This window comes from Corvus kubaryi, unplaced genomic scaffold (genome assembly GCF_017639235.1).
Source record: "Corvus kubaryi isolate FWS band 111438036 unplaced genomic scaffold, C.kubaryi_AGA036_p1.0 split2-37374, whole genome shotgun sequence".
Classification (NCBI taxonomy): domain Eukaryota; kingdom Metazoa; phylum Chordata; class Aves; order Passeriformes; family Corvidae; genus Corvus; species Corvus kubaryi.
In genome coordinates this window covers 3,048,898-3,066,937 of record NW_024582082.1, presented here as the reverse complement: position 1 = coordinate 3,066,937, position 18,040 = coordinate 3,048,898, and the positions used below count along the sequence as shown (strand labels likewise).

The 18,040-nt window shown below is 43.4% G+C and overlaps 1 protein-coding gene across 4 annotated transcripts in view; it reads right to left on the bottom strand.

Annotated features, from left to right (window-relative positions):
• Positions 1-762: 762 nt before the first annotated feature.
• Positions 763-18,040, bottom strand: part of LOC121658060 (E3 ubiquitin-protein ligase RNF130-like) — a 55,691-nt gene continuing 38,413 nt past the window's right edge. For 2 of the 4 annotated variants that reach the window (XM_042014459.1, XM_042014460.1), the window contains one exon: positions 763-7,451. In XM_042014459.1, coding sequence (XP_041870393.1) covers positions 7,342-7,451 — 110 coding nt within the window. In that variant the 3' untranslated portion in view covers positions 763-7,341. Of the gene's footprint in view, positions 7,452-13,384; positions 13,570-16,360; positions 16,455-18,040 lie in introns of those variants that run through there. The other 2 variants (XM_042014458.1, XM_042014462.1) reach the window with 2 other exon arrangements.

Genomic DNA, 18,040 nt, shown 5'->3' with positions numbered 1-18,040 from the left:
GGATGACCTTTGCAGCACACAGGACAGCGGGAGGTGCAGTTCCCTCTCCTCCCTTGGCTGCAGAGCAGCCTCCCAATAATTTAGTGAAATGCTATTCTTGTTTCGATAACCATTAGAGAGCCTCCAGGCAAACTCTGAAAGTGTTACACCAGCAGAAAACATTGACATCTCCCATCTCTGTGCTTATTGCCCAGCTCCCAGGAAGGCGGGAATGCAGCAGTTTTTTTAGGCCAGAAATCCTTTAACCCTGGATGATCTATCTTCTTTGTTAGTGCAGTGCCCTAATCCCAGCCAGAGCCTTTGTACACTACTGTAATATAAATATTTATCAGCTGGCTCAGCCTTCAGGGCTTTGCCTTCTCCTCAATGGCACAGCTGTTTTTGGGGATCAGCGTGGTGGTTTCTGAAGGCTGGGTGTCCTGTAGGAAGGGTTTGAGCACTGGGAGAAGATGCTGAAGAATCCTATGTGCCATCTTTAAGGTGGCAAAAGCTGTGGGAAAGTGGATTAGTGTCTCCAGCATACTCATAAGCCACTTTGAACCATGTGGCCCTTAATGGCCTGGGATTTCTAGGCATTAGTACAGCAAGATAATAAAGTATTTACATCAGAGTGGGAAAAATCCTCTCTGAAAACACATCTTTAGACAATGTTGTTCCACACTGTCCTCTAAGACAGCTCTACAAGAAATGCTGGAGGGACTGGAGTCACTGGGTGATGCTTTCATCCTCCCATATTTTCAGACACCAGACTCACAAGCTGTGTATTTTTAAATTGCTTTTTATTGAAATGTAGTACATTAGCAAACCCTAACTAGTCGGTATACACTATGAACATTTCGGCATATACCACGTAAATACAATACAGTGTTATACTTACATCAAAACATGTCAACAAGTTCTGCTGCTGGCAAGCCACACTTCCACAGGGGCTGGAAAGCTCTGGCTGTCAGGAGGGCACCGCGTGTGCCCATGTCCCCACAGTGCCCCCAGACCCCTGGCAGCTGCTGGCGTGTTTAGGTTACGTGGCCACACCGGTGTGACCCACCTGGCACCAAGCCAGTTCAGACTTTCCATTCTACCCGCACGCAAATTGGGGTTTTTGTTGTTGTTTGCTGCAGTCTCCTGTGCCCAAAGGCCGGGGTGTCCCCTCTCTGCCGGGATAAAACGATCCTGTTTTGGTGGATTCAGTGCATAGTTAGCCATGGCCTTGAGTAGGTGATCCTGGACAGGCACGGTCATACAGAGCAGCTTTTAGTATTTAACATCTACTTGCAAACTGCAGCAGGGCTGATGAGACAAGCAGAAGAGCGATGCTATCACTCATTTTGCTCCGAAAGGTTATTCCCCATTATAGGAGTGGGCTGACAGACCTTACCAGTGCTGGGAGTTAAGCCTAGACACAGAGGGTGGGAAAAGTCTGCCTGCTGATGTCGTGGCACAGGGAAGGTCTCTCGTTCATGTAGCACCTTCCAGCACAAGCAGAAAGGGACAGGCTGGGGCACTGCCTTGCTGGGACCTCACAAACCTGCACCACGAGCTTTGCTTTAACAGCCCCACTCTATTAAACATTCCTGGCTTAACAGCAGCAAAGAACAAGTTTACTTTCAAGCCCAGACTTTCCTGTGCTGGAGCATGGGAGGGTTGCTGAGCTGTTTTCTGTATGATCCTCTCTCCCAGTGCAGCCCAGGTCTGTGGGAAGGTTGCAGGCAGCTATAGCTCTTACTGCCCGAGACAGTCTGAGGGTGTTACAGACACAGGCACGGGGGATCCACAGCAAATCTGATGATCCATGCCTTAACACAGCCCAGCAGAGCTGCTCTGATGGGAATTAATGGCTCTTATCCCCCAGAGGGGTTTGGGCAGCTGAAGATCAAGTCAGAGCCAGGCAAGGGCCAGCCCCCAAGTATATGGGAAGCAGAAAAAAAAAAAGGCAAATGGCACATAAATGCACACAGCTGAGCTCAGGGAAAAGAATAAAAGCTCCTGGTTCCTGAGAAGCTTGTGCATACAAGTGGAGAAAGGAATAGCCCAGCAGGAGTGAGGGAGCCTTCACATACATGCCCAACTGATTTCTAGACTGCAAACCCCCAGTCCTAGCTGTATGACACTAACTGATGTTACACCTCAGCCTTGCATTGAAATCACTCTAAGTAGCTTCAACTTTCAATAAAACACTATGTAGTTCTTACTTCGTAGGAATATTAATACTTAATTATTAACTCCTTAGGAAAGGGACTATTTTTGGGCAAAACTTTATACCACAGGGCCCCAAAGCCCAGAGACCCTGGACATTATTGCCATAAGAAAGAAAAAATATTCAGATGTTATTGCACAACCTACACATCCATTTCTCTTCATGTGGGCATCACCACGAGGCTAACGGGCAGAAAAGCAAAAGGATGCTCCATTCAGGGATCCAGAGAATGAGCATCCCACAACAACAGCCCACATCCCACACACCCTGCTGTGGCTGAGCACAGCCCACCAGGAACCTCTGTGCTCCCACAGACAGTGACTCTGGTTTGGAGGGATGCTGGCATGGTGATGGCACAGTGAAGCGATGGCACAGTGATGGAGAAGATGCTGGAAAACAGGTGGACAGCAATGTCTGCACAACAGGGACCTTCACCCTGCTCTCCAGAGGAGGAGGAAGCCAGTAGTAATTGATGGAGTGGAAAGGTAGAGATTAATTGGGAGAATTAAGAGTGTCTGGGAATGTTGCAGGCTTTTAAAAAGACTAGGTTAATGAAAGGATCAATTAACTGACAGATAACAAGGTGTCAATTGGTAGTGCTTTGCAAAGGCCCTGTGAGCAGATTTCATCCCCCCAAAGCACCTCGAAAGCACCAGGTAAACCTGACATGCCCTTGTGAAGTTGGATTTTTTGGTCAACATCTCAGGACATCAGCTGGCTGGGGCTTAGAGAGCATCATGGCCCTGCATCAGAAGAAAAATCCCATCTGGAGCCCTGCTCTTGTCACTGCATCCCACAAGGAAGGGGTACGGAGTACCGCTTTTTCTCTTAATTATTTCAAAGACAAGGGAAAAAAGCAGAAATGAGCACCAACACAATGAAGTACTGTCTACTTCTCCCCTGATTTCCCCCCAATCGGTTTAGTTGGAGTATCTTTCCCTCTCTCACTCCCTCCCCTGCTCACTAGTTTCCACCAAGTGTGCCAGAGCTGAGGCTGCCCTGCGGTGCAGCAAGTCTAGCAGGAAAAGGAAAAAGTGAAGATATCTTTAAATATAACAACACATATGCAAGCTGTCATGGCACATCACACACTCTTCTGCACCAGTCAGGCTGGAAAATTAGGTCAAGTATGGCTGGGTAACACAGGGTGAAAAAGGAGCAAAAGCTTTACTTGGGAAATTGAAGGTGTTTCCTGAGGTCTCTGCCCTGAGCTCTCCTGTCCTTCTCTCCCCACCCTGCAGGGCTGGCAGCAGCCCCATGGCTCTTGCCTTTGCCCCACTGTGCCTTGGCTTGTGAGCTGCTGTGCTACTTCTTATGCTGTAAAAAACAAACGACTACTAGCTAAGCAAAATAACAAATATTTTTAATAATTAAGTCAACCCACTCGCCAGTAATCAGGCTGCAGAGCTGCCTGAACTTCAGCTCAACCCTGGTGCCCTCATCTTTCAGCTCATGACCTGACTGTACCTCGAACCTAAACTGGACGGAACAAGTCCTGGAGCCTCAGTGTGACCCATGTTTCCTGCAAAATCCCCTCTGCTAGTAAAAAGCTCTTGGCTCTCCAGAGCCTTTGCACTATTTTACATGAATGTGTTTAAAGAAAACAGATGTGTAAAAGTCTCATAACATAGTCCTAGACATGTTTATTAAACTATTTGTGGTCTTTCTTTGGCTAATGTAGGATACCTGGCTATTCCTATAGCATCCTCAGGTGCCAGGGCAAGCATCCTAGAGCAAAGGGACAATGCAGATTCCAACACATGAGCTCACTGGATGGAGCAGTTGTGAGGGTCATTAGGTAAATTTTAACATGCTTCAAATTTAATATTTAATGTGGTGTATTATAGGTAAAAAGCACATTTACAGTCTGGTTTTTTACTGGCAATTATCCTCTAAGAACACAAGCAAATCTTGATTTTACAAATGTCTTATGGGAACATGCAAAACTTTCATAGAAGAGGAAGCCGAGAAAGGGAAAGCGAAGTGTTGGGGTTTAAATAGTTTAGGAAAACACTTGGAGATAAAAGCTTTTTTTATATGTAGAAGTCATAAACTGAATGTTTTCCTGTTAAAAAGCACTTTTTTTAAACCTTAAAAATTATTTTCCAAGTTACTGGCACTTACAGTCCTTGGTAGGTTGCCATATATTTTACTTCTGTGAAATGACTCAACCACACACAGCACCACTGCAGCAGAACAAGAACAACGATGCTCATCAAGCTTTTTTTATATACTGATTAATATTAAAAGGAAAACCTCAAACCTGCCAGCACAGCCCAGAAAAAATCACCCATGTTGCTGAGGTGCCTCTTCCCCATCCTAAACATGACTAACTGGGGGAAGGCCTGCTCCAGCACGTCCTGGCACGCACATAGGGACCAATTGCTTGAACAAGCTTTTAATTTTTCCGTTGCAAGATTTCCCAAATCCAGGATGTCAATTACAAATGTCAGCTGCCCTGTCCAAGATGCTACAGCACAAATCCATTTTTACATCACTATGCCAGACTCTGATCTACACTGAGGCAAACCTGCCCTCCCCCTGCTTAAAACCAAGATGTTCGGTTAGAAATAAGATTTAGCAAAATACAAATTGCATTATTTATTATATTGTCTCTGAGGGCTTTGTGCTTTCTAGTTTTGAAATTTAATTTCTATGTCTGTTCTAGCTTTTCTGTATGTTCTGGCACACAGCTCGTGCAAACCGGCTCAGTTGGAGCTGAGAAATCATCAGTTTTGGTTTTGTGCTGAAACTGTGCCCCAGTGACATTCCCGGTAGCCTTAGGGGAAATCTTAGGGGAAATCCCTGTGTCGGGATGGGGCAGCCCCTACAGGAAGGATTTGCCTGGAGCACCAGCACCCTACGCAGTGCTACAAGAGCCTGTCCTACCCAAAACCCCACCGAAGCAGCTCTGTGCTGGTCAGAGACACCAAGACATGTTTGCATTTAACCAGGAACACCCAGGTATCTGGGTTTATCGTAACCTGCCTGCTCTCAGGCAGATAAAAACAAGCCCCATAACATCCTTGAGAGACGGTGGTTTTCCTCTCGGGCGTTTGCGTTCCCAAGGCGCCGCTCCCACGTGTCCCCGCTGTGATCTCGCAGATGCAATTACGAAAACAGGGGCTGCTCAACCAGCGCTTCTGCCGGCCCCGAGTCCCCTCCGGCTGCAGCTCAGCCAGGCCGGGATGCAGAGCTGGGCACGGGCTCGCCGGCCGTGCCCGGAGCTGTCGCCGCCTGCCTCACACACCCGCCAGCAGAGCAGGGATGCTGACCACGACCCGCTGCTCCCCCAGCCACTGTGGCACTGCCTGTGACCTTCACTTCTGCTTTGTAGGAGAAAGTGGGTGTCAAAACTGTGCTCTTTAAAAAAGCTTGGGGCTTCAGAGCATTTCCAGAGTGAGCTGAATGGCAATAAAAGTGCATTCGGTAAATATCAATGTGGGTATTATGAGAAAAACCTCCCTACACTTCACGCCACCCACTCTGGAATTATCAGATTAAATAAAGCTGATGCACAGCAACAAAAGTCAAAGCACGCTCAGCAAAGAGGCTCATTTCCTCATTTTACAGAGCTGGGTTTTTCTTTTTCTCTTGAACATCCATGTTAAAGACACAGCTGAACCACACTTCAGAAAAGGATATATGTTAAGCAGACTGCTATACAATTAAAAATATTATAAAGGAGGGGAAATTCCCCTGCTTGTAGCAAAAGCAGGTGAAATTAAAGCATGGCAGGATGAGTCTTACCTTTCTTTTTGGCTTAACTGATTTCTCAAGATTCCTATACAGAGGGTGAAACTGTGTTTCACATTACAAGGACACAAATGAGTTTCTACACCTACAGTAACTAAGACTGCAATGGAGAAAAACCCAAACATTCATTAACAGCTATGCATTGTCTGGTAGGAAAAGGTGGAGCAGAAGCGCTTGCTCCTCCACGTCGGCTCATTTGAGGAACGCTCTGGATGACTTAGCTCCAGAGGTTCCTCTCTCGCTCTCCATTTCTGCATTGTTCTCTCAGAAGCTTGCAAACAATACCCATTTCCCCACCGCTTTTGTCACATGCCAGTAAAAATTGATTTTTCCTGCAGTGTGTCAAAGCAGTAGCTGCTTTCCTTTCTTCTCCTGCTTTTTGCATTCCCATTATTGATGTCAGTGGGAAAGGGCACAGCTCAGAGAACGTATTTGTTAAGTAACTGTTGCAGATCTCAACAGGAGAGTGGGATAAGAAGCATACTTCTTTTCTTCTCTGTGTAATGCCAACATGCTGGCTTTTAAAAAACCTCAGTGAAAAATTTGGTGGATTTTTTTACCCCCCACCCCCCCAAAAAAAAGTTACGTGAGAAAGAAAGCTGATTCGATTCCTGCATATTTCAAAAAGTCTAATGGTTTTCAGGTAGATCAAGTGCTGGTTCTGTGAACGTCCTCTCTACAGAAAGAGACTCACTTGACTTCAGCACACAGAAGGACCAAAAGTATATTCTGTGTATACCATTCTTCTCCTGCTTCAATCAAATGGGAGAAAAAACCCAAGCATCAAGTTCCTGGAAATCTTTCTGCAAAGGCAGGTCCTCTCTGCATCTTGAACGTCAGACTGGCTCGCCACTGTCCGGGGTTAAGGGAGTTGTAGGAAACTCAATGCACTTATAAAGGTCCCTCTCAGAAGGGGCTATTTCACAGTAGGGTTATGGATTGACCGAGATATACGAGTGCTTTTACCAGTCACTGGCCATCTCCTCTACAACCAGTTCCCTTTCTGACATTGCCCAACCATCTGGACAATTAAAACATTGGAATCAGCAGACGCCTGTGTAAGAGACGCATTTGCAGTTCAGCATAAACTCTTAGGGTCACCGTAAAACCTCTCCTGCATCGCCGCGGCTGGGCCGACACAGCTCCCCATGCTGTTACTCAGCAATTTCCATCAGACAACCTTGCTTGCACACAACTCTTTGTCAGCTCAGAGATGCCACCCTCAGAATCCACCACAGCTGGTCTTCGTCTGTGCAATCGAGAAGGCGGGTTCGTGTTCTGGAAAAAGCAGCTCTTCTTCAGACAAAGGAGATCCATGGAAAGAGTACACAACAATAGGAATGAGAAATGAAAAAAACGGAAAAAGGGCCAGGAAGGAGCATGGATTCCTTTCAGGTTTTGTTCTCATCGTACATGTCCAAGGCAGGCTCGATGGTTGAGAACTCGCTCTCGTAGACCAGGCTTCGAGGGGACAGAGAGTTACGATGGAAGAAGTGACTGCCTGCAAGAGGTAGAACAAAACCACATTAGCAACACACATGAACAATGGAAGAACTGAGTAAAGCATCCTCATATCTGTCTGCTGGATGCAAACACAGTACACGTGGAAAAAACAGCCACCCTTTAGCATGAACCAGTAACAACCATATGAAACATTTTACCTCTGTTCGTGTGCTCCCCTGCCAATTTAAAGCAACTGCTTTCCATATGCATGAACAGTCCCACCTTAAATGGCTCTTTCAGATAAAACAGGTCAAGTCTGAGCAAGGCTGGGGCAGGCCAGAGATTCACACTCGGTGCTGGCTGTTGATTTACAGTCTTGTAAAGCAGGGATGTGCTTCCTCAGAAGACCCAGAAACCTCTGGTCAGCACCCAAGCGCTGTGCCCTGCACCAGCACAAAGTGCTTCAGCTCCAGGTCAAAAGGAATGAGCAGGCAGAGTGAGGGCCTCCCCGAGGATCACCCCACCGATGCTGCTGGAAGCCCAGCCTCCTCCAGAGCTCAGCAAACTCCATCCACGAGTCACCTTCTAGAAACAGCCACCTACAGATTTCCTTATGCATAACCAAAGGGGACCCAACTCTCTTTTCCAATGCTGGCAATACCCAAAACAAGCACAACAGGGCTGTTGATGAAGTGGGGAGTGGAAGTTAATTTTTTTCCCTTGGTGGTCTGGCATTCCCATGGTTCTCTGAATCCACATACGTGTTTTTGCAAGGAGCCCAGCCCTCCTGCTGTACAAACGATTCTCTCTGAAAGCATCTATCATCAGATCAGGCCCTTGGCCAAAACGCTTCATTACCTGGTTTCTCAATCCCAGGGGGGATTAGCTGAGAGCAAGGCTGCTTAGATTACAATATACCAGGCAGCTACATTGAGCCAAACTGGAGGCAACTGAAAAGCTTTCAAGTTCATCAAGAAGGCATTCAACAAACTAAGGTGCCTCCAGTTTCGGGCATCAGCGAAGCAAGATGCTTAGGGAATTGTAGTTTTAGCCCTGGCAAATTTTAGCTGCTTAAATCCCCCTTTCTTTGCCAAATTTTGAGCCCAGCTCATTCTGAAACAAAGACCTTACAGAAGACATAAGAAAAGAAGAATTCAGCTGCTACTGTCCAAAATGCCTTTTCTCCTTCCCCACTCACCCAAAAGACACAGACTTTGTGTGCCCAGGTAAAATCCTTGCTAAGAACAGCAGGAAACTGGAGCTGGGCAATGGATCTGCTGCTCTTTTACAAGCAAAAGTCAGTGCACACACTCACCCCACCATTTGCAGTGAGAATGGGAAGTTCTCATAAGCAAATGAATTTTTGATCTCATAGTTAACTGAAACAAGAGTGGAATTAGCAGTTACATTGCACAGGAGTGAACTGTTCACTCTGCCAGGAGCATATATCCAGGTACTTGGAACAAGTGGGCTGTCTTGGAATATACTTCACAGAAGCAGTCAGTGGGGAATGATAAATGCCCATTTTCTGGATCTGAATCGTCCCCCAAACTTACAGGTTTTTAAAACTGGGCAATGCTTAAAATAAAAGCAAATAAATAAATAAATAAATGAAGGTCGAGTGTTTGAGAAAACATAAAGCTGGAACTTTATGGATTCCAGATGATCACGGTCTGTCTCCCAAGAGCTGGCCTCGATGACCTTAGAGGTCTTTTCCAACCTTAATGATTCTATGATTCAACCAAAAAACCCCCCTGAAGCTGCTTTGAAATTATACCAGATAAAACTGATTTCAAACCTGTATTATGAGTCAGGATCATCTGCTTTTTGATGAGCGAGTCTCATTTTGCAGCTGAAATAAGCCGTGAATATTGGATATTTCATCTCCCCTTCCTCCACCTGCTGCAATGTAATGCACAACCAATGCTCAAACAAACCAAAGGGATTCTAAAAATTTGAGGCTGCTCTTGTTTTTATTACACAGAAATCAAACCTGGGATTAGGAAGCAGACAGCCCAGGCTGTCATTTCCTCTGTGTGCACCCAGACTTCCACTCTAGCGGGTTTGAGGGAGAGATTTAATCAACAGGCAGACAGGTCATCTGACAACAAATATTTTATATTAATCTGGAAATAGGCAGTGTATATCCAACACCTCTAAAATTCTTTACTGTGATGTTTTTGTCCTTCTTGGCAAAAGAAATTTAAGCCACCCACTTCCAGGGAGGCTGAATGTTTCCATACAGATAGACATCTCTTGGCTTCCATACCACTTATGAGACACATCGTTCCTTCCTTTCCTAAGTGTCTCCTCTCCCATGCAGAGCAGCCAGCCCAGAGCTAAGAATCCAGCTGCTGCTCAGTATTTTCCACCACTCAATCTTCAGGTGCTCCATTAACCAGGAGCATTGCCCACAGTTTACGGCTGGAGCAGCGGACTCAGCAGGGCACAGTGACCCAGCCACGCTCCTCTTAATGCAGAAAATTGCTACTGTTTGTTTAAAAACATGGCATCGGTCCAGCTGATAAATTTACTGAATAAAAGTATTTTAAGGACAAGTACAAACATCCGCAGTTCCAAATTCAGCGTATGAATCTGTTCTTCCTATTTTGCACTTACCAAGAAAGATCAAGGTTTATCCCTTAGGTACAGAAAACAAATGGGAAGGCTGAATGCAGTTTTAATACATGAAAATGAATCCTTCAGTGCTCTCTGCCACTATTCTTCTTATATGCTTTAAAACAACTTTTCAGATAACTTGCATTGAGTCTGAAAATAAACATACTACCCTGGAATTGATCTTTATACCTACCATAGGATGCCACCAAAGCAAGCACAACACCAAGGCCAAAAACTCAAGACACAGCACTGCAGGTGCACCAGGATTAAGCATCACCTGGTGTTCCTTTTCCACCTGAAAGTATTTTAACACCCTTAGTCATTAATCAGGGCCATCTTCTGCCACAAGCTGCAGTCCCTTCCACAGCTCCTCAGGCACAAAGACATCTTATGGCAGAAATCTGATCAGAGCACTCCCTACCTCAATCTGTTTTAGACACCATCTCAGTTAAGGAATAACGGAGTGGGACTATTTCATAAAGCACCCTTTCCTCAAAGCCAGCTTAGCACGAAGACCATGACATGGTTGCCATTGTGGAGACATGGTGGCATGACCGGCACAAGTGGAGTGCTGCAACAGATGAAAACGCTGAAAACGCTTCAGAAGGGACAGGCAAGGAAGGAGACACATTGGGGGAGTCCTGTGGTGCTCACAGAGCCACCTCCCATGATTTACCACCAGTCCCACCTACCTGGGGAGGTCCCAGCTCACTGGAGGTCAGCAAATGTGACACCCAGCTACGAGAAGGGCTGGAAAGGGGGTCTGGGCGACTGCAGGCCTGTCAGCCTGACCTCAGTGCCAGGGAAGGCCATGGAACAGATCATCTTAGTGCCATCACACAGCCCATCCAGGACAAGCAGGGGGTCAGACCCAGGCAGCATGGGTTCAGGAAAGGCAAGTCCTGCTTGACCAGCCTGGTCTTCTGTGACAAGGTGAACCACTTAGTGGATGAAGGAAAGGCTGTGGATGTGTCTACCTGTACTTTGGGAGAGTTTGACACCATGTCCCACAGCATTCTCTTGGAAAGTGGCTGCCCATGGCTTGGACAGGTGTACTGCACATGGGTTAAGAACTGGCTGGATGGCTCAGCCCAGGGAGCAATGGGGAATGGAGTCACACCCACAGGGCTCAGCACTGGGGCCAGCCCTGTTTAATGTCTTTATCAATGATCTGGATGAGGGGATTGAGTGCAACCTCAGTCAGTTTGCAGCCAAAACCAAGTTGGGTTGATCTTCTGTAGGGCAGGAAGGCTGCACAGAGATCTGGATAGGCTGGGTCAAGGTATTTAAAAAACACAGATGTGGCACCTGGGGACATGGTTTAGCGGTGGGCTTGGCAGTGCTGGGTTATGGTTGGACTTGATCTTAGAGGGCTTTTCCAACCTAGATGATTCTATGATGCTATGAAAAACTTTGGGGATTTCCTTCTTCTGTCTATCCAGAGCAAAAAAAAAAAAAGAGTTTCTGGGATGATGCAGAGTTCATCTTTGAACATATTTATTTCATTAACAGATAAACATGCACTGAATTGCTTGACCTCAAAGTAACCTATCAAAAGTTATATCATTATTAACATTTTGTTGAGACAGTTGTTAGAGGCTCAAAAGAAAAACTAGAAAAGATGATGCTGAGTTATTTAAATCCTCCATAGAGGGAAATGCACTAAAAAGTCCTGTCAACCCTTTTGTTCCAACTATCACTCAACTTCTCCTTCTGCTGCGGTTCTGAAGAAGAAACACGAACCAGAACTATTATGGTGCCTTTTGCATCTGGGTCACTGCTCTGCTCACGCTGTTCCTGTGCAACAGCATGAAATCACACTTAAGAAATTTTGTTTCAGAAGACAAGCACAAACTTACCAGTTTTACTACTGCTGTTGAGAGATGAGTGAAAAAACATGTATCGTAGCTTGTTCCCTAAATTCTGCTCTAACCACATTCCTCCATTTTTGGCAACAACACTCAGTTGAAACATGCTGTACGTTACATGCACACAGCCCTCAGACACAGAATGTTTGAGGTTTTTTTCTTCTCATGAGTAAGTCCAATGGGGTTTTCCAGTCTTTCAAAATGCACTTACTGCTCTATTGATTTGTTTTCATATTTCTTTCAGAATTTCACAAGGACACATTGAAGAAGAATTCTATTAAATGCACTGAAGCTATCACATTCTACGCTGCTTATTATAAAAGCTGCCTTCTCAGCTGAAGCCTGATGGACAAATAAGAATTAAGAAACTATTTTAATGTAGCATCTGGCTGTGTTCCTAAATTCTAGAAGTGCCTATACATAAAAATAAAATTAAATCCTCTAGTTCCCAGTACATAAAAAAATTAAATCTTACAGCAAAATTGCTTCTCTCTGTTCATTTAATTAAATTAGAAAGCATTCCATTTCTACATCTTGATCCGAGAACAACAAAAAACAACCAAATGCAGAATAGTTTTTAACTTCTGTCAATTCCTTTTTCCTTCCCAACTTGTTACCTTCATTTACCCATCTCATTAAGTCAAGCATTAGCACTTGGCTGCAACTCAGGCCCGCGTGTTTTAACTGACTGTTGTGAATTACTCACACAGAGCTTGCATAACTTGTGTGAAACACCCGGAGTGAGGACAGTGAGGGGAGCTGTTTTCCCTCTGCCTCCTTCTCCTTGCCAGCACAGAAGCTGTGGCAAGAAGGGACATGCTTGCATAGAGTTTCTACATTGAAGAGTGTTATCAATCTTCTATGATCTGAATTTGAACCAAAACTAACCCCCACCATTGATATGAAAGGAGGCTTCACGCATGGCAGTGGGGGAAATGCTGCGTTTTCACTTGTTATTAGGAAGGAAGAAGAGGTTTAGAGCAGCTTCACTATTATCAAAAGGAGGGTGGGGTCAAAGTAAAAGAAAAGGTTTATGATCTGTGTTTTGAGACAACAGCATTGCAAATCTCCAGCAATGCCCAGCCTCAAGGCAAAAATCATACTGCAGTGCTCCCAGGGAGACTGGGAGTGTTACTGGAAGAGAAACTGAGAAAATGTTTTTATTTCAAATTAATTCCCAGCTGGAATGGTAAGTCCATTATAGCAGAATTGACACCTCGACCCAGCTTTTTTCCCTAACAAGTTGGTGTGGAATGATTGCTAACACTTGTTTGTCACTTCAGTGGCAGTTAAGTCACTTCAGTGGCATCATAACAGTGACACTCTATGAGATTTCCACTACTACACTACTTCTGTCCCAAATGAATGGAGAATAACAGAGACCTGCAAAGATTGAATCATTCAAAGGAAATAAAGCACCTTTTAAAATTTACAAAATGCTCTCAGACTTGAGTACTAACACAGAAAGCCCAAGAAAAATGAAATTCTCACAGAGTAAGATTTCATAATTAAAGTTTTTTTATTTCTCACTTTTTCTTTAATACAAAGCTTTGGCATCAGCAAATTTTATGAAAAAATAGAATGTACTAAATAATTGCTTGTGCTGCATGATCGATAAATGATGCATAAAAATAGGTGTCTCTCTCCAAGGCAATCGGCCGGAAAGCGTTTCTTCAATAGCATTCTGCTCTGCAGGGCAGAAAAAAAAGGAACAAAATATTTATGTTAAAGTTAATACTGCCAATACAAAAAAAAAAAAAAAAAAAAATCCTGTAAAAGTAAGCTAGTGAAAAATAACAAATTATACAAAGCCAGAGCATTAAGAGACATCTGTATTTGTCACATCATTCCTACAGGACAGCCAGAGGTCTGAGCACTTCTAAACTCTTGAGGACACTCCATCTGCTACTGAAAACTTTCTGTAAGTGGTCCAATCCAACATTTGGGCTTTTTGGGCTTAAACCCACACTTACACAGTAATTTCTGACCATTACCTAGGAAGCAAGCAAAATGTGCTGCTTCTGTTCCTTTCAAACACTGCCTAAAACTTTTATTACTAGTACTGCAAGGTTATTTTGAGACCAAGAGAAAGCAGCTGGTTCCTTATTTTCTTATCACTTAGACGATGTTTACTTTTGTCACAACTATTTAAAAATGCATGTGTGTGTATTTATACATGCACACAAACATACATACACACAGCTAAACATGTATATACTCACAACTCCGGAACTATTGCTCTAAATAACTATGTTTAAGCTGTGGGAAGGACATAGCAAGAAAACAGGTACGGGATATGGTTTTAGGTGAGTTTTAAAGCAGAATTTCAAGCCTTTTACTTGCATCAGTGTATTACATGGCCTCATTCTTGCTACTGTTGTTTTTAAACAATAAAAATGCCTCTGGTTCCTCTTGAAATACTATCATAAAAAGGCAGGGTATGCCAGCATTGCTTTTTACATGGAGAGCAACATAAAAAGCAGGTATGTTTAGTAGAAAAAGCAATGAGAAGGAGCTGCCATATATCTGGCGTGATATTCAGCACAGGAAATTCTTTGTCTGGCACTGGGAAGGTGTCAGTGACACAATAAATCTCAGCATCAGTGTCATTTTAACTGTCTAAAATGAGTAGTCGAACCCAGCAGCACTTGTGGAGGCTGCTCAGATCCCAAAGGATTCAGATGAAGAGCTGCTGAGGTTGAAGGCCACAGCCAGGAACTTCAGTTACCCAAATAAGTGATTTTTGAAGCTCTGGTTTCTGTGGCTGTGAGTTTTCTCAAGTCTGTCTCAAGTACACACTCGATGTGCTCGCATTTTAATTCCTGTCACTCAGAAAAGGAGCTCTCCTTGTATCAGCACACCCTTTGTTTGTACTGAGGGAACATCAATGTGAAAACACTTTGCTGCAGGCCCAAAGTCCCTGCCAATGTGCAAGCTTGTCCTTGCAGTAAAAACAGTCCCAGAGCAACAAAAAGAGGAGTTGCAAGGCAAGGCAGAAATGCAGCTGCTATCAGTGCCCACATCTGGATGAGACTTCATGGGCTACAGCTCCTCCTCCTTCCCAATGACGTGCAAGTGCCCAGCAATGCAGACATTCCTGTTCTGCAGCCCATCCTGCCCCATGCCTTCCCAAGCTATTTTTCCAGGCAGATTAACGATGTTCAGCTGCAGCCATGTTGCCAAGTTGCTGGTTGATGGCTGCAAGTTCAAGAGTTTGACAAATGGAAAAAATAATAATCAGTAGACTTGATAGGGCTATTTGAAGTTCTAAAAGTTTTCTTCATGAAGCCCTTTTGGAATAAGCATATGAAAAGAGGAGGAAGAGAGGAAGATTTGCAAATTAGTGGTAATGAAAAATCCCTGATGACCAATATTATGGACCCTCCTGAAGATGATTAGCTGAGATTGTCTAAAATTTTACACTGGAGACTATTAGACATGTTTCCATCTTATTGAGAAGGACACCTTATACTTTCTAAATAGCAGTAAAAGTAAAAAAAAAAAAAAAAAAATCCAAACCCCTTCTTTCTCTTATCTCAAAGAAAAAAAACCAAAGAAAATGTTTATAAAGCTGCATTTCCAGGCAGCATTCCTTTGGATCTCACCCCACTTCTGGTTGAGAGATCAGCACTTTAATGGAAACTCAGCTGTGTCAAGGTGTTCAGAGACAAAGAAAGATGTTGACACTTTGCCTTCACAAATAAATAATTAAATTATGATTAAACATATATCCTGAGCCCAGATATTCTGTAAACCTACATGAAAATAGCTAGATGTACCTAGTTAATAGATTTGCAGAACAGATTTATACTTGCCCACACACAGAATTATAAAAAAAGACTGGAAGTCATCTGCTAGGGTAATTTCTTGTCCAGCCTGTCTGAAGGGAGGCTGGGGGTTTCTATATAGGTTAAGAAAGCATGGAAGCAAGCCTCCCTTAATTTAAGAGAGGAGAAACAGTACTGCATTCACTGCTTTCATCTCTCCCTCACCTAAGAAGAAGATAGTTTTCTATTTAAACACCTTTTTTTTTCCCTTTAGCTGAAAGTGTGCCAACTAGGAGTACAGAATTATTTTTGTTTAATATGAAATTTGACTATAAAATTGAGGTGAAAACTGTCAAAGGTAAGTGCTGGTAGTAAGTTTTACTGGCAGGTGAATTTTGAACATGGGAATTTAATGGCAGAAATCTAATGTTTACCTAGACCAGTGATCAGAAACTGAACATAAATATTCTCTCTTTTCCCCTTTTCACATCTCCACTTAGCAAAGAGATTTCCTCAGGTAAGCCAGCTAAATATAAATTAAGAGGGACTTTACCCTGAAACCTGCTGTTAACAGACACTCAACATTTGAGAAAAGCAGGAAATTTGATTTCTTGAAAACTATACATTCCCCCTTCTCTTGGTATTTTATTCCCAATGTTGTCCATGACACACACCCACCAGAAATGCACAGAAATATCTGAATAGTTACTTACTCATTAGCATTCAAGCTAGCTGTGGCTTTGATGATCATGTAGCAGAGTGTAAGGGCACTGAGGAGGCCAAAACTGGCAATAATAAACCATTCTTCTGTTGACAAAGGAAAGGGAGGAAATCACTCGTGGGAGAAAGCGATGCCAATATTTCCCTCAAACACCACTGGCGGAAGGCAAGAGGCTTCTAAGCCATGACTGGCCCCAGGAGGTGAAGCAGAAGGAGGTTAAGCCACAGAGTTACTGACGGGAGAAGGCTAGCAAAGAAGAAGTGGAGAGAGGTGCAGAAAAAAAGCATGGCACAACAGTATTTCCTGGCTGAGCCCAAGGGTTAGTGATAAAGAAAAGTTACTTAACAATGTAAAGTGAAATGCAGGATCAAGGGAAAATGTAATGAAAACTCTGTCCACCCCCAAGTCAGAAAGACGACTGTCAGGTTGGGTTAGGTTTGGTGAGATGCAACTCTTTCACATAAGCACACCCAAAGTACTGCTGTACTTCAACTGTGTCTTCGCCCCCTCCCTCCTGAATTCATGTTATAGTGTTACTTAAAACCCAACAAAAATCAGGATAGATTGCTCAACAGTAAAACATAACTAGAGTTTTCCACTTAATAGACAGATAAACCTGCAGAAAAATAATTTCAACACTGGAGTAGACACACACATATTAAAAAATAAAAAGTAATATAAAGAAGTCTATTAAAGAATGTTCACTATTCAAAATTCTCCCCAGGATCAACCTGGCATAAGTAACAGTTCAGAATACAAACACAGTTGTTGAATACAGCTTTTGGTTTAACTCTCATGCATCAAAGAATTCATGTGTCACCCATAAAATACAAACATTTCAAGAGCCCTTTCTAAAGCTTTACTTTATAAACATTATCAGAATGAACTGTTGGTGGTTATTTCTTGTTTTACCCTGGCATCCCATCTGTGCACAAGCAGCACTACAGCTGGGAACAGACAGTAAAAACACCTTCTGAAAAGGCAGTTAGTAAAAAGAGAAAACTACAGTTTCCCACCCATGACAAGGAAGCAGCACAGCCACAGATCTGTTCTTGTTCCACAAGACAACTGAGTGCAAGGTGAACCGGAGGCTGAACTCTGGATGGCAAAGTGACTTACTGGCTTTGTGGAGAATCCAGATTTTGTAGGTGGATTTTCCCATCTCAGATCAGGACATTTCTAGATATAGACTGTGTTTTCCATAAGGTGAGGGTTTTTTTTAAATGAGACATTTACTTTGCTACAGCATCTAAAGAAACACTCTAATGAACTGCATTGGTTTCACTGCCTCGTATAGATGTATCAGTGGCAACCAGTGCCACTAAGTTCAAAATCTAGATCACATATGCACATAAGCAAAATACAAGGAGAAAATTAGACTCTTGTACTGCATGGATTCTGTTTTTTGCAATTCATCCAGAAAAACAACCATTCATGCATCAAGTTGAGACTATACAGTACATGGAAAACTGATGCAATAGTTTTGTATTCATTATAGTGCTATTGTACATTAAAAACCCTAGGTAAATCCAGTAAGTGGAAATTTTCCATGCAGCTCTTATGGATAAGAGCTTTCAAGCAGTGCAGGAACACTTTTCTGATGTTATAAAACACTTGGACAATACTCAAATGTTGGTACATCAAATGCTTCTTTAATTCACAAATTTTATAA